Source organism: Castor canadensis, chromosome 4 (assembly GCF_047511655.1).
Source record: "Castor canadensis chromosome 4, mCasCan1.hap1v2, whole genome shotgun sequence".
Lineage (NCBI taxonomy): Eukaryota > Metazoa > Chordata > Mammalia > Rodentia > Castoridae > Castor > Castor canadensis.
The window spans coordinates 180,941,637-180,957,628 of record NC_133389.1 but is presented as its reverse complement, the minus strand read 5'-3'; the positions used below and the strand labels follow the sequence as shown (position 1 = coordinate 180,957,628).

The 15,992-nt window shown below is 45.7% G+C and overlaps 1 protein-coding gene across 10 annotated transcripts in view; it reads right to left on the bottom strand.

The window, feature by feature from the left end:
• Agap1 (ArfGAP with GTPase domain, ankyrin repeat and PH domain 1) overlaps window positions 1-15,992 on the bottom strand; it is a 497,350-nt gene that overhangs the window by 236,766 nt on the left and 244,592 nt on the right. For all 10 annotated transcript variants that reach the window (XM_074072056.1, XM_074072060.1, XM_074072058.1 and 7 more), the window contains one exon: window positions 11,572-11,664. In XM_074072056.1, the coding sequence (XP_073928157.1) occupies window positions 11,572-11,664 (93 nt within the window). The remainder of the gene's footprint in view (window positions 1-11,571; window positions 11,665-15,992) is intronic.

Genomic DNA, 15,992 nt, shown 5'->3' with positions numbered 1-15,992 from the left:
TGTTTTTGCAGCTGTCCTGGGTGCTGTTCTGTGCCTGAATTTTCAACACAGGAAGTTCAGCACAGATCTGGCCATTTAATGTGAAGATTGCAGATTTGGGGATAAGCAGACCTCGGTTTGAATCTTGCGTTTCTCTCTCTGGCTTTTTGAAATCATGCCTGGCGAGACTCAGCTTTCTTCTCTGTGAAATGTAGACAATAATGCCACCTCACCTTACAGGGCTGCAGGGGACCAAAGAGCCTGCTGCATAAACGTGCACACAAAAGCTGGCTGTGCTCACCCTAAAGAACTGGATCCTGATGCAGACTGAATGGGGAAGAAATGTGGCAATTAAAACACAGTGCAGAGTCATTAAAATTTGTGGGTTTAACATTTAAAAAATCCTTCTATTACTGGGTGTGGTGGCCTGTGCCTGTCATCCCAGCTACACAGGGAAGAACAAGATGGAAAGATGGAGGTCCAAGCCCACCTGTGCACAAAGCAAGATCCTATCTCAAAAGTAACCAACACAAAAAAGGTTGGTAGAATGGCTCAAGTGGTAGAGTGCCTCCTTAGCAAGATCAAGGTCCTGACTTCGACCACAATGCTGTGGGGAAAAAAAAAAAAATCCCTGTAAGCAAAATTTTATTTGGATGGCATTTCTTTCAGATGAATACTGAGAAGCAGAGAAGTTTTAAACCAGTTTTCTGAAGTGATTTTGGGTCGCTGACAAAAATTTTACTCTACAAAGGTTAAAATAAAGTGATACTTTTGTGTAACCTAATCATAGTACTTATATACCTGAATTAATTACAGAGAATAATGAATAAACATATTATTTCTTCAAGTGTAACAATGTACAATGCAACTTTTCCAATATAACATTATTAGACAAAGTTTGTTTTAGGAAAAGAGAAAGGTTTATACTGTCAACGTACCATGCTATCTCCTCCCGCCCCCTCTCCCTCTCCCTGCAGACCCCTGGAGGGAGACCCCATCCCAAGTGTGTACCATGAGGAATCCACAGGAGAGAGGACACGTGAGGAACAAGTGTCTATGCAACAGAAAGCAGCAAGACCCAAAGACCCGACAAGGGGTGTGGGGGTAGTAGTTAAGCTATCATATCTTATCAGACACAAGGTAATGCTTTCCAGAACAGAAGGACTTTGATACGAGTCTCAAGGATGGGAAGATCAGGATGAGCACCAACTAAAGGTACCATTACCAACCAAAGCAAGGTGTGAGGCAGGAAAGCCAGCAAGTCCCAGGTAACCCCATCTGCCTAGGCAGGGGATCTCAAAGTATGGACCCCAGCATCAGCCTCACTTGGGAACATGGCCATGTAATCTGTGGGGACTCATCCCTGACCTACCCCAAACCTCAGGGCCCACAGGGACTATGATGCTTGAAGACCTTGTTTGGGCTCAGTGCCAGACAGCTCCCCATAATACACTAAGTTCCATGTCCCACTGGTACCTGAGGAGAGTACATGGTGCACTTGATGTCTGTCTGTCTGGTAGAAGACAGAAGGTCATGAGATCAGAGTGCTCACAAGGGTCAGTACAGACTGAAGGGGGCACACAACAGGAAGACTTCCCCAGAACACATCACCACAGGGACCACCTGCTGGAACCCTGGCTCCTTCACTTCCTGACTCTGCAAGCGTGGCTTCCATGAACTTCAGACCCCTCATCTGTAGCAGGCAGCAATCTGTACCTGAGTCGGTGGGGAATTAAAAGAAAGCCTCTCACATAGGTGCAGGGAGTGCAATGGCGGCCAGACACTGCCAGCTTCCTTTCACTCAGTAACTGCAGAATTCTCACGGGGCTCTGAGCACAAGGAGAAGGGAGCAAGTACAGCAGGTGTAGTCCGACTGATGCGGGACGGGCCTAAGATGTTAACAGTACTTTTTAATATTTCCGTCTCACCAGTCTACAAATGTAACTATAATGCTAGGCACTCTACAGAAAATGCAGGAATCTGCAAATATCGCTCCCAAACTAACAAACTCTTTCATGTCTACTTTATAATCTTTCACCAAACTTCTACATGTTTAATTATAGCTGTCAGCTTTGGTACCAGGGGAAAATTGTGTCTTGGTTTCAAAACCTGGCCATTAGCGAGTCGGTTAAAAATAAATTCCCTTCTAGAGAGAGAGGAAAAGAAAATGTGTTTTTGTTATGACCTGATAAAAATGTTGCCTGACACCATTCCTGAAAAGCTTAGGAAGGGGACTGTGAAGACTCTTAAGATCCACCTTCTTTGGGAATTCTGGAGAAAAAAAGGCTGGAGCAGGCCATGGTGGTGGTGTTGGCAGTGGGGGGAGAACTTGCTGCCGAGAGCGAGCAAGGGGAGGGAGAATGAGCTTGGTCAGGCCTAAAAGCAGGTGGGGAGCACAGGCTCTGAACAGTTTGAGTGCAGTCTGGACCTCCACCCCCATCATCTTTTGGGGAAGGTGGTCAGTTGGCCACGCCGAATGCTCTAGGGATCCATCCTTGCTGTTTCCCAATAAAAAAAAAAAAGGTTTTGAGACAGATCAGAAGCCCGCCACCACCCCCCCCCCCACCCCGGTCAGCAATTACCTGTTATTAAATACTAGGAAACATTGACAAATGTTACTGCAGTTGTTAGTCCTGTGCTGAGATTTTGCTAAGTCTTTGTTAGAAACACTGTTTCAATGCTTTCTGTGAATAATTAAGACTGTCTACAGAAGATCATTCACAGGCCCTTCCTTTATGCCTGGCACACTTAAGCAGGAAACCATCAGCCAATCAGCCCCTTTTTTACAGGCCATAGGTGGGAATGCCCTCAAGGTGGCCTGGCAATTTTGTGTATTTTACAGTCACTCTGAGGACACTCCAACAGCAGTAGAGGACCACCACAACCATGGCTGAAGACGTGCTCCAAACAGCCTGCACCAGTCCTGGAAAGCAGCACTCTAAGCAAGACACGAGCCTTGGGGAACTCCAGGCTACCCTGGTTACCCTGCAGTGATTTGCATTCATGCCAGAAGGGGAGCACTTCCCTGGAGGCCCAGAAAAGGTCTGTGATTGGCACAAACATAGTCCTTCATTTGCATGAAGGGCTGTCCTGCAATTGGTGCAAATATCCTTGCCACACTTCCCCCTCCTGGCTATATAAGCAAGCTGTTCAGCTCAATCTGCCAGTGAGCCTGGAGACACCCTCCTGTGCTGCCCCCTCGTGTTGTGACATCAGGCCCAACAAAAGGCTTTTCTCAAGTGGTCTTTATGAAAGGGGTAGAGGGGGCTGAGCTGATATCCTAAAGAGAAACTGTAGCAGTGATAGCAACAGTAACAGTGGGGTGGCTGAAAAGTTGCAGAAAGTGACCCAGGGCAGAGCCAGTGTGGAGCAGAGGCCGCAAAGAAGACAGATGATGACAAAGGACAGTGGAAGTATCCAGAGAAAGTAGTGAAGAGCTGAAGACAAGGGGCTGCAGGCCCTAGCTGCTGAAGAGTTCTAGGAAGTTGCCAAGCTCTAAGGCCTGATGCTCCTGATGCCTAAGGCCCAAAGCCTGTAACATTAGCTACTTTAAAGGTTGCAGGTCCAGACACCTGAGGCTCAAGAGCTGTGACACTAGCTGGTGCTAACTACTGCTAGTTATAGCTGTTGCAAAAAGTTGAGCAATACATTAGCTCAAGTGCTGGATCTCTGGCCTCCAGAGCCTCTAGTTCTCGGGGATTGGGGCTAAAAGCCTTCGGCACCCAAGGGCCCAGGCCTGCCAACACTAGAAGAGACACGTCTCACCTACTCATGATCTCCATCTGAGCACAGCAAAAGGATGCTAGCTCTGACAGCCGGTGTGATCCTTCCTGCCAGGAGGGGTGGGTGCACTTTGGTTTCTACTTGTATTCACAAGGAACCCAGCTTGGGAGAAGTCCTTTTCTGCAGTCTGTGTTCTTTTTCTCTTCTTTTTTTTTTTTTAACCAGGGGAGAGCACGAACACACTCCTGAGGAGATGCCAGGTGTTCTACCAGCAACTGGCAGTGGTGCAAACATGAAGATTTTCATGACTTTCTCAGGAGTACCAAGAAAGAAGCTGCAATGTACAGACCTTGGTAAGTGCTCACACGTGGCAGGGTTCCAACATGGGGTCTCTGTCCTGTTGCCCAGCTTGCCTTCACTAATGAGGTGGTATCTGCCTGGGCATCAGCTTTTACACTGGGGCAAATTAATCAAAGCACATGGAACTATGGCCATTATCCTAGGAACCTGCCACGCAGTTGAAATTTCTTGGAAGGCCAGAGGAAAATTATGTTTACGATAAACCCCAGAACTAGGGGCAATGCTGAATGAATGTCCTTGTCCTGGATACCCTCAGCTACAGGCCTGACAGATACCCACAGTCCTCAGCATGGGGAAGTTTTTTCTTTTCCAAGCCCAGTCTAGTATGTGTGTGAAGGGGTGTATCTTGTGAACAGGAATAAAATGTGTGAAAAGTGACACTGCCCTACATTCAGTGGAACCTGTGTGCTGCACAGAAGGATTTGGTCTGCCAGCAGTCTCATTTCAAATGACAGTATCCTATGTTGCTTAAAAATGGGACATGTTCTGAGAAACACTAGGCAATTTGTGTCATTGTGTGAATGTCACAGAGCATACTTACACACTACTGTCTAAAGCAGGTATATCACTAGGCAATATAAGCTTATGGTAGCCACTGTACACATGGCCACGGCTGATCAAAACAGTGCTCCACAGTGCACAGTTGTAGGTCATTAGCTTTGGAAGGTTTCAGTAGAAAGCCTCAAGTCAGAGTGGTTTGAATCTTGTGTTTTCTGCCCAGTACATGAAGCCTTCTACAATAGTTCTTTGGCTTCTCGTATGTGTTGTCGGGAATGAGGTGGCCTTAACCTCCCTGCCCCAGCTCTGCACTAACTAGCTGCATTCTACATGCTGACTGCATTCCCTCAGGTGCGTGCATGGAAGCACTTAGTGTGACTCCATCTGGAGGTAGGGTCTTTAAGGTTAAACAAGGTCATAGGGTGGTACCCTAACCCACCAGGACAGATGTCCTTATGAAAAGAGGAAGAGGTGCCAAGACAGCATGCACAAAAAAAGCCCTGGGAGGACACAGTGAGAGGTGAAATCTCCAGCCAGGAAGAGAGGTCTCACCGGGAAACAACCTGGCCAGCACCTTGACCTTGGGCTCCCTGCATCTAGAACAGTGAGGAACAAATGTGCTTAAGACGTGCATTTTAGTATGGCAGCCCTCACATACATGCTGGGCAGATTATAGCATCTCTTAAGCCTTACTTTTCTCACCTGTGAAATGGGCACCACTTACCTTCATAGGTAAGAAGGATGCAGTTGGCACTCAGGAGGGGGTCAATAAACCTGGTTATCATCAATACTCTGCAGATTACACTCAATAATCACTGAAGCCCACAGGGAAAGAGTAAGGAAAGGGAGGGGACACTCTTATTAAGAGGACTGGGACAACAGCTGCTCTGAGAGGAAAAGGCTGTCCTGGGCAAAGTGTGAGACCCTATATGAAAAACAAACTAAAGTATAAAGGGCCGAGGGCATGGCTCAAGTGGTACAGGGCTTGTCTAGCAAGTGTGACACCTTGCATTCTTTAAAACCCCAGTACAGGAGACAGGGAGCGGGAAAGAGAAAGAGAGAAGAAAAAATGCCAGAAACAAATATCCTACTGATTCATCAAGACAAAAGTAAATTGTTAGAACAGATGACAATGTTAACTTTAAGAAACTCTGCCCTATTTGTCTGTGAGTTTTATTTCTGAGCTCATAGTCAGATTTCACCATCATTGCTGAACTTCAAGGAAAAGAAACAACATTTTGCTGGAACAAATCACTTACTTATTACTGCAGCCCCTGGATTATGGATGAATAAAGGACACACTGGACCTTAACATTTACTCTCAGAAATACCATTACACTTGCATGGCAGTTTATATTAGGTAAGGCATCTCAGCATATTTTATTTCGTATGACCCTTGCACAGCCCGGGTGGCAAAGACAAGTATTGCTTGAAATAGTTTCAAATGGGCAGAGTGTGGTGGTGCATACCTAGAATTCCAGCTACTTGGAAGGGAGAGAAAGGAAGATCCAGGTCCAAAGCTGGCCCTGGGGGAAAAAGCCAGAGACTTATCTGAAATATAACTAAAGCAAAACAGGGCTGGGTGTCACTCAAGTGGTGAGTGCCTGCCCAATGAACTTGAGGAAGGAAAGAAAAGAAATTACTTCAAAGCTGTGTGTTTAAAGTATGATTTTTGTATCCTGGTTAAAGTTATTTCATTAAGCACTTGTGCTGTCAACAGGGTGGGGTAAGAGAAGCACATACGCCATCTACTCAAACGTGAGTGAGTATAAATGCAAGGAGTGTGTTCCCAGTGACGTCAAGGTATTTGAGGAGTCCTCGTGGAAACAAGACATGCCCACCTGACGCGTTAAGTTCATAACCATAATTGGGCCCAGGCTGTTGTGAACCAGGCTGAAAGAAGCCATCTGAGGGAGCTGCTTACCCAAGTGAGGTGAATGAGCTTTCGGGGCTATGTCAGTACATTACCAGCTTCTGGGGATTTAGATGGCCCCCATGCCCAAGCAGAGCTGACTGGCCACGTGGGCACACGTGGCACTCTCGGCAAGCCTTTTGCTTGCCCTGGCTCCTGCATGGTCAGGCTCAATCGACATGAACCATCGTCAGAATGCCCCTGCAGGGGCAGGGAGAGAACTCAGGAGGGCACAGCCAGAGGGCATGGTCTTAAGTTAAGGTCTCTGCATTGCTGGAAGGAGGCCACCATGCAACTTATTTTCTCTTCTGATTGCAATAAAATTCCAGTTCTCTCTTCCAGGTTGCTTCCTCCGTGATGCAGCACTGGGCAGCTAAGCAGTGGGCCCATGCCCTGTGCCAGGCTTTCGGGGGATGCTAATAATGCCAACGTCATTAACAGGTGATCTTTGTTCTTCCCATGCCATATGACACACCCCCGTGTGGTGATGCCAGGTACCAGACAACACAGGTCAGTGCTTACACAGGCTGGGCAAGGAGTTAACTCCTGGGGCATCTTTCACATAATTAACAGTGACCTCCGCCACAGGTCTGAAGAAAGGGTCCCCCATGGTTTCCAGTGGATACTGAGAAATAATGGCAACTGCCAGATGACTCTGCTCTAGAGATGGTCACAACATCTGGGTTCAAGGTAAAAATTAAGACTGTTAAAATTTCTCACCATGTGTCACAAGAGCAAGCAGGCCTGGCCAAATGGCTCAAGCAGGACCTTGTGGCCCCCAAGGAGGGGAAATGGCATCACAGGAGGTTGGGAGGATGAGAACCACATGGAAGGGGCGGCTCTCAGCAAATTCTCTCTGCAGTGTCTTCAGGCTCCCTTCACACACCTCTTAACCTAAGATTCTTCAGTGCAAACAGGTATCACCTTCTCACAGTACCAATGATGGGTCCAAAAACAAGTATGAGGCTTCCTAAAACAGCAGGCACCCAGGAATCTCTAAGAGCTTGCTGCAGGTCCTCCTAGCACCTAAGTCCCCCAAACCTCACAGGCAGGCCCCAGCACTGACAACACAGGGTCTCTGCATAGCTCAATCTCCACAGTCAGTCCTGTGTTTCTCACTGCAAACTAACCCTAGGAATGCCAATCCCTCATGGTCCAACTCTGAGCCCAGCTAGACACAGCTGGCCTGTCTGAAGAGGGAAGGAAAAACCCTCAAATGGAAGCCCTAAAAAACAAACAGTATCTTTGCTCTTTTAAGCCTCCAAGATAACATGCAATCTCAAAAGATTTAGTAAGGAGAGATTTTCATTTGTCCCACCAACTGAAGTACACTTTCAATGGTGGAAGCACGACAAGGTAAACTGATCATTTTTGTAAACTCAGATCTACTGTCACATGCCCTCCCCTAAGTATGAAGTGAGGTCCTGCATTCTGTTTCGAGGTGTGCGCCATCAGGAAGAGGAGGACATGGCCAGGCCCTGGCTGGGAATCTGCAGAGGGGGAGGAGGCCAAGGCTTATGACTGTGTATCTGTTCTCAAATATAGAGATTAAAAAACGGTAAAGAGAAAGAAAGAAAGGAAGGCACACAGCTGCCGGCCTCCAAACAGACCTCCCATCTGCCACCCACGATTTGCATGTCACCTTCTCTGGGCTCATTTGTACTTCATTAACTGCCATTGACTTAACAAGATTTATGCAAATGACACCACAGGAGCTCCCTAACTCCCACTGCAATCAAGTGATTATGTATGTACAACTCTCCACAGCAATGAAAAATTAATACGTGACAAGCCCACTCGCTGCTCAGCCGGGCCTCTGGCTTTTATTTTTCTTGCTTTGCTTTCCAATCTTTATTTGAATAGACCTTATCTTATGAGTAAGAAAGGAAACAGAACTCTCTCAACCAGCCTCCTCCGGGATCCCAGAAAAAACAAAAAAAGATGAGGTGGGCCCAGGTCCAAGAAAAACGATGCTATGTTCCTGAAAACAAGTTCCATTCTTGATGAGGAATCATTTATTGCGGAGAAAAAAAGACAGAAGTGAAGTAATTGACGATGTGATTTGGCTGGCTCCTGGTACCAGGGAAAAGCCATAAGATTCTCACAATGAACAAGGGTTAAAATCTCCCCCTGGCACATGTACCATCTGCACAGACACAAGTGAGGTTTGAGCGGAGAGCACCTCACCTTATCCTATATAGCCATACGATATTCCTGGGGAGAGGGCTGGTAGAAGAGTCTGCGAAGATCAGAGCAGCGGTCAGTCCAAAAGCCGTGGCCATCACCGGCTGCAGGAAGGCCACAGAACTTCTAAAGCTTTCCTCTGCTATTGGGCAAAGAAGCCATCAGCTGATGTGGAGGCTCCAACTATGTGAACCAAATCTTGACCATGGATTGAGTTAAGACAAAGTACTCTGCTGCTGGTGAGAAGGCAGTGACAGTGCAGGGGGGACACAAAAGAGGACAGGACCGAACGAGCCCCCACCCGAGAACAGGCGCATGTGTCAGGGCTATCCCTGGAGAACACTTGCCATAGGCACAGTATTAGAAGTTCCACACAGGTTCGAGATGCTCTTGTCTGAGGTCAGGGTTCATGTACTGAATTTAAAACACGTAACTTTTGTTTCCAAAGCTATCCATAGGCTTTTTGTCACTCAGTAGAAAGAGCACAGATATGTGGCAGAGTGGCCTGATTGGAGGTGGGCCCCAGCCCTCCCAGCAGGCTGGTCTCCAATACTCACCTTCTTAGGGTTTGGCTTACGATAAGGCTAACAAGACTGCCCCAACTGTGCAAGGCTAGGGCTTAAATGGGACAGTGTATGAAAAGCACTCATTTAATTGTTCACTTAGTCAACAAATCAATCCATAGAGTTTCTAGACCATGCAGGGCAGGTACTGTAATCCTCCTGCTTCATTTTCATATTGAAGTTATCACACGGGGTGGGGGTGTGATTCAGATGCTTTCAAATGATCCAGGCCCCTCCTAAACACGGGTACCCCTAGGCATGCAGAGTAAGTTGGTATGACCCCACTACAGCTCCACCTCAATCTGTAGCATGTGCAGGAAGGCTGTGACGAGGGGCCTAGAGCATCACAAATTCAAATCCCCAGTCTTGCTGGGATGGAAATATTTCTTGTGAGGTCCAGGTCACCACATTATAGATGAGGAGCCCAAGGTCTGGAGCAGCCACCAGAGTAGGACCATGCTAACTCCAGGAGGGTGCTCACGGGGCACAGAGAGTTCCCTATTTCCAGGAGTTTCAGGGAAACCAGGCCATGATCTGAATTTCAAGGAGATTATTTTAAACATTTGAAAGCTGAAGGTTTCCCAGGACAAGACAGCACTCATTTACACTCGATGGTCAGCTTCAATCTACACACGTGTCAAAGTCCAGACCCCATCCACAGACAAGCAGAGTACGAAATAAGCAAAGGCTCCAGTTACACTGTGACCTGCCAGTGCCACTCCCACCCATGCCTACAGTGCACACACATCAGGGAAACTGTCTGGTAAGTTTCTCATCTTCCTCAAAGTCTATGTCCCAGTTCCAGTTCTTTAGATGAGAAAAATATAGTAAAATGCTTTTTATAATTGTAGGTTAAACAACATATATAGCATAAAAATTATACATCAAAATTGCCTGATGTAGACAAGTTATTAACTACATGAGCAAAATGGAAGAACTACTTTATAGTGAAAACACCACCCGCCATGAGCAAGGCAGGAAGCTGCTTTTTGTTTTGTTTCTAAATATAAGGACATAGCACTGTCTCTTAACAGTTGTGTGTGCTGACCCACACATGTTACTAGTAATGGCATGCTTGTTCTCTGCAGAGGCATGAGGGCCTTGGTTGTTACTTCTAGGCTTCCTCCTTCCTGCTGGCAAAGCCATGGCACACCTGTGGGCAGGGAGCAGCAGGAACTCAGGCCTGCTTGAGTCTGCAGCTAGAGATGGGATTGCCATAGCCCTGGGCTTCTCAGCAAGCCCTGTGGACTCCCTCCTCAGACACTTTGGCCCCATGTAGTCATTTCCTCTCCCACATCTTCACACTGCTGTATTGCTGAGCTGATCCAGCTGTATCTGCGGAAAGACTCTGCATCCTTATAAAGGTATCCAGCACTCACCTGCGCTCCTGGAGGCTGAGGAAAGCTGGGGGGGTAACCGCAGACAAGGAGGGCAAAGGAGTAAAATGGACGAGAGGAGCACATGGGCTGCCAGCACCAACCATGGGGGACAGAGCAATTCTGCCCACAGGTCTCCCACCCCCAGGGCAGAACACATTCTAAATCAATTGGCTTTCTCTAACAAACTAAAAGGTGTCATTTCTAGAAGCCACTGTGTGGGGATAAACTCTTTATTCTTATTCCTCGGAAATAAAGCAGTGAAATACGTCACACGTGAGTTCCAGTGTTTCTTGCGTAAGACATGAAGTAATTTAGTGCTAATGAAAACCTGTTTCAGGCCAAAACAAAGGCTTGAATTCTAGTCCTGTTGTGTAATGAGGAAGTTTAATTAAGGCCCCACATTACAGCTGTAAGTGTTCCTTTATATAATAAGGTCTAAATGAAACTGAACCTAATCAAAGTTACGATTCCTTCATTAGCAGATTACAAACAAGAGCGCACAGCTGACACGCCGGCTATGATTATCACAACTAATTGCCTCGTTGTTACCGACCAGCCTGAAACAGTGTTCAGATGTCCGTCTGCGAGAGCAAATTAGGGCCACATCGGGCTATTCCTGTGATCACAAGGGGCTCTTGTACCTCGATCTGATTTACCCCTGTCGCCTGGCGGCCAGCGGCCCAATCAAAGCCGTGCTACAAAGGCAGCCTTTGAAGCCAGCGCAGCCTGGAAACACACTCCATATGCAGGCGGGCAGACTGCACTTCATTAGATCTGTTGTCACATTTTGCTCTTCTTATTCTAATGATCCTATTTAATACTCACAGGAACCCCTTCTAATTGATGTCAAGTGAGTGACTTCTACATTCATCAACAGAACACATCAAACAAACCCTGGCGCCTGGGCCAGCGTCATCTCGCGCCAACCTGAGGTGTGTCTCCAGCGACCGGCAGGGAGGGGGGCACCGCATACCTGTTTAATTGGGATGGCTCGGCCGCTCCCGATGCTGTCTGCGCGGCTCTCCAGGCCTTTCTTCTCTTTGTCTGGGTCGCTCCCTTTCCGAGACTGCAAAGCAAAGGAAAGTTAGCTTTTGGGTAAGGGGCACAGCCAGACTTTTCCCCTATCTGCACACTTCCTGCCAACACAGATTTAGAAACCGTGTCTGGCACGTGTACAAGCACGCATATGTGTCCGAGAAGCGGACCTGCCAGAAGTTACTTTGCACTGACTCATCATTCTAAAGAGAATTTTCTCAACTTCCCCCCGACTTTCCACTGCAAAATTGTCTTTTAATTCTTTTTTTAAAGAGTTCAAAATTCAATTACAAGAAACCAATGGACCATCTAGGAAAGTAACTCCCAGCAAGAAAACAAACTCTAAAGCTGCAGTTAATACAGCTGAGGAGAAAGGAGCTCCTGGCTGCTTATTTGGAAAACCAACCACATAAATGTGTATATATATTTAATTAATGTCTGAATGATTTAAAGAATTCTTTTAACTGCTCAGCTGTGTGATGTAACCACACACCCTTGATTAGTATCAAGGTACAGATAATGTTTTCTTTTATTGCTTCTGGATGGTTAGCAAACAGCAATTTCCAAGTTAAATTTGTATGTGATACAACAAAAATAAATAAAGAGGCAAAAACGGAAAAGCTCCTTTTGACAAAATGTCAGTATTCGGAGAACAAGGAGCAGCTGTGTTTGCCATGTTCTTGAGCCAATTACCTTGAACAGATTGTTCAACTAAGCCATGGCTGGCATTCCTGAGGAGGTGGCGGTGTGTGACCCAGGACACCAGGACCCCAGGCACACCCTCGCTTGGGGAAAGCCACAGGAGCAGTACAGTCCAAGTCCTCATCTCCTGATGGCATGAGAAACTGTGAGCACAATGATTTTCTGACACATTTACTTTATTATGAGAGAAAGATCTGAGACTCGTCCTCTTTAATAACGGTGCTGACAAGTGACAACTTCACTCCATTACTTTTCAATGGGAACATTACTCACGCAATATTGAAAATGGAGAAACATTTTCATGTGCTTTTCAAATCTGAGATGATATATGAAATGGATAGACTTGTTGGTGTCCAGGGCTGCACTGAACCACTAATGAAATCCAATTTCCAAGGGCTGTGGGACAGAGCAGCTGGTTCTTAAAAACAGTGTTAAAAAGGCAATGTCATAGGACATAATAAAAACAAGGGCTTATCAGATAGGATCCCAAGACAGGGAGAATGGTGGCTCTGACGCCACTTCCAGCACTCCAGCGGCTGTGATTCTCCTGGGCAGTGACGCCAGGGGAAAACACACTGCTTAGATGACGACAGAAGTGCATGTTTGTCCAACAACTATATGTGCCCGTACTGTGTACCTTTTTCTTTAGGATGGCAGAAGCCTGGAATGAGATGACAAAACAATGGAAAGTTGCAAAAGAGTGAAAAACATAAAGTTTACTCCTAGGAGGGAAACAGAGGTATTTATCAATCCCTCATCTTGAATTTTAGCTACGGTTCGAGGGCTTACTTTTCTCTTCACTTAATTCTTAAATGAATAAGAGCCATATAACAGTCTTTAAGGTCACTTTCCCCTGCTTCTCAGTTCAGGGGACAGCTGGCATAGGTTTGTAGGTGTAAAATAAATTTCAAAGCTCACAGTGGAAACACTAAAAAAAAATTTTTTTTTAAATTTTTTTAAATCAACAAAGAATATTAACAGTACTTTGGGAATTTTATCAATTCTAAATCTCTACATTTGGAAATCTATCTTCATTATTCTCTATTAACCAGAATAATTAACAAAACAAACATTTAAAAAAAAATTAACATCTTCCTCAAGGCAGCACATCTGGTCCCAGTCACTCTGTTCTCGAGCAGAATTTCGGATTCCACAGGAAGCAGGGCAAAATGGTCCACTGTATACTGCAAGGCTCGGAACAGAAACTATGAACAGCTAAACTCAGTATGTGATCACACACTTCAAGATGAGTGAGACAGAAACCCAGGGAAGACTTCATTGCAAAAATAAAAATTTCCCAACATCTCTAGCAGTTTGGTGGAAGAAGGCATAAAGCTAAAAATTTCAAGGAAAGAGCAGAGCAAGCTTTTAGGCAGAGGGTTTGTTATACCTTGGCCATACAATGCTCTGGCTGCACAGGCTGTATAAAAAACTGAAATTCAACAGCAAATTCCCAGCAAGGCCTCCTTTTTTCCCTGCCCTCTTTGGAGACTGCAACAGTAAAGCACATCGTTCTGTCACTGCTGAGACAGCTCCGGGCAGTCGTCAGATGCAGGCAGCCATCAGTACCCACTGCATGTAGCAGGTAGCAGGGAGCGGATGGCATATGCAGACTGCTGCACGGTACCAAAAACAGAACCAGAGTGTATCACACCTGTCACAGACGGTCTGGAGACTTAAGGTCACAAGAGTGACCACTTACCCTCACAAACACTGAGTACAGAGAAAAAAAGGCTGAGGTAATCTAATGACTACCTGCTTCATTTTAAAAATGTTTACCTTCCTCCGACACAAGAAAAGAAGACATAGACACTCACGGCTCCCTGCACATGTGGCCAGAGCATCACAGCCAGGAGTCTGTCTTATAACAGAAACTATGCTTTCCTTTACCCGTCAGGCTGCTACACCACGCTGACAGGTACCTGGCTCTCCTCCCCTACAAAACACCATTCAAACAATTCTATTTACAGTACAAATTTCATTGTATGGTCAGCTTCTATGAGTGATTCAATGTGTTGTGCAAACTTTTTTAATGGTATAGCATCATGCAGAAAGCTTTTTAAAACACCATGTAAATGACACCACTGTGAAAATGCTTGAAAATAGGCCAAGCAGTGCAGCGCAGAAGGTAAGGAACAGGAATTTAGATACTATGCACCAAGCTCAGGAGAGTGGACCTCTACGATAAGAGGCAGGAGAATGGATCTGGAGGGGTGTGTGGAGGGTTTCGACTTTCACCTAGGATGCATGTATTTCTGAGAGTAGAAGTAGAAAAACACTGTATTTGATGAGTTGCACAGAGAATATGCATTTTTTATTTCTGTATATTTGAAAATATTTTACAATAAAACATTTTATCAACATGTAAATTGGGACTATTAAACTAAACTAATTGTCCTATGAACCCACACAAACATAACCAGGAGTTAAATGGCTAGCCTTGGAATGTTCGTGATCCCAAAGTAACAACTTTTCAAAGAAATAAAATAAGATGTAACTTAACCTCCAATCAGTAAAAGATAATTTCTGTTGTAAAGATAATACAATGGGCTAAGAGTAATTCTAAGCTCATACCTTTTCATGTAAAGAGCATGTGAATTACTAGTTTAAAAATGTGTATATATACCAACAAAAATACCTGAGAATAGAAAATGCTAGCCCAGAGCAAAACAGTACCAGTACACTTTATAGAAGATGTAAGAATGGTGTGTGGAAGGTGATACGTGTACTACCTAATTACCTGAGATCTGTTCATGAGGTGCTGAGGAATCCCTGCGCCCCTTCCCTCCCACAGAACCATCTCAGCTGCACGAATCGTTACTGAGTGTTCCCATGTGGCACAGCTGTCCCTTACTAACCAACCACTTCTCCATAAACACACACGTTGACAATTTCCAACCATCACCACATTTTCATGTATTTAAGAAAAGGAGGAAATTGGTAACAATAAAAATTTAGTCTCTTAATTGCTCAGATTTCAAAATTAATTTGCTCCTTTTCATTCCTTGGAGGACGCTGACATCTAGTGGAGTCAGTATTTTCAGGATCTTTAACTTAAAATGCTCACACCACCACCACTACCATTCTAATGTCAACACAGGAACCACCAACACGCGAGTCCCTGCCTGGGACTCTGGCTGACTTGTCCTTAAATGCTGCAATTCAAACCCACTTGCGGCACTAGCTTCCTTCACAACCCCAAGTTTCTGTTGCCCTTAATGATGGTGGGCAGCTCCATTCAATTTCTAAAATGGTTTACTCTCAAGTTGTCTTCTGAGATTAAAGAGGAAGAGAACAAACCATGGTGATGCAGAGTCACAGGCAGGCCACTGCAAGAGACATTCACTATGGTGACTACGACGTTCAGTCACCAAACAGTGAGTTTTTGTCAACTTCCCACACCTGCCCTGCCAAGTCTGTACCTGGCCAGTTCTTGGATGCCTGTGAGGAGGTACATGTGTGTGCATGAGTGTTTGTGTGTGCACACACGTGCAGCTTGAATCAGCCAGATTCTTTGCCTCTCGGTTCTCACCTGCACTTATGATGCAGAGTAAGTGCATCTGTCATACCAAACCACTTTCTCTCGAACAGGGCCAACTCTGGAAACAAGCATTCCTCCTACACAACTGAGCAAAACCCTGGCTCTGCAGGCAGCAG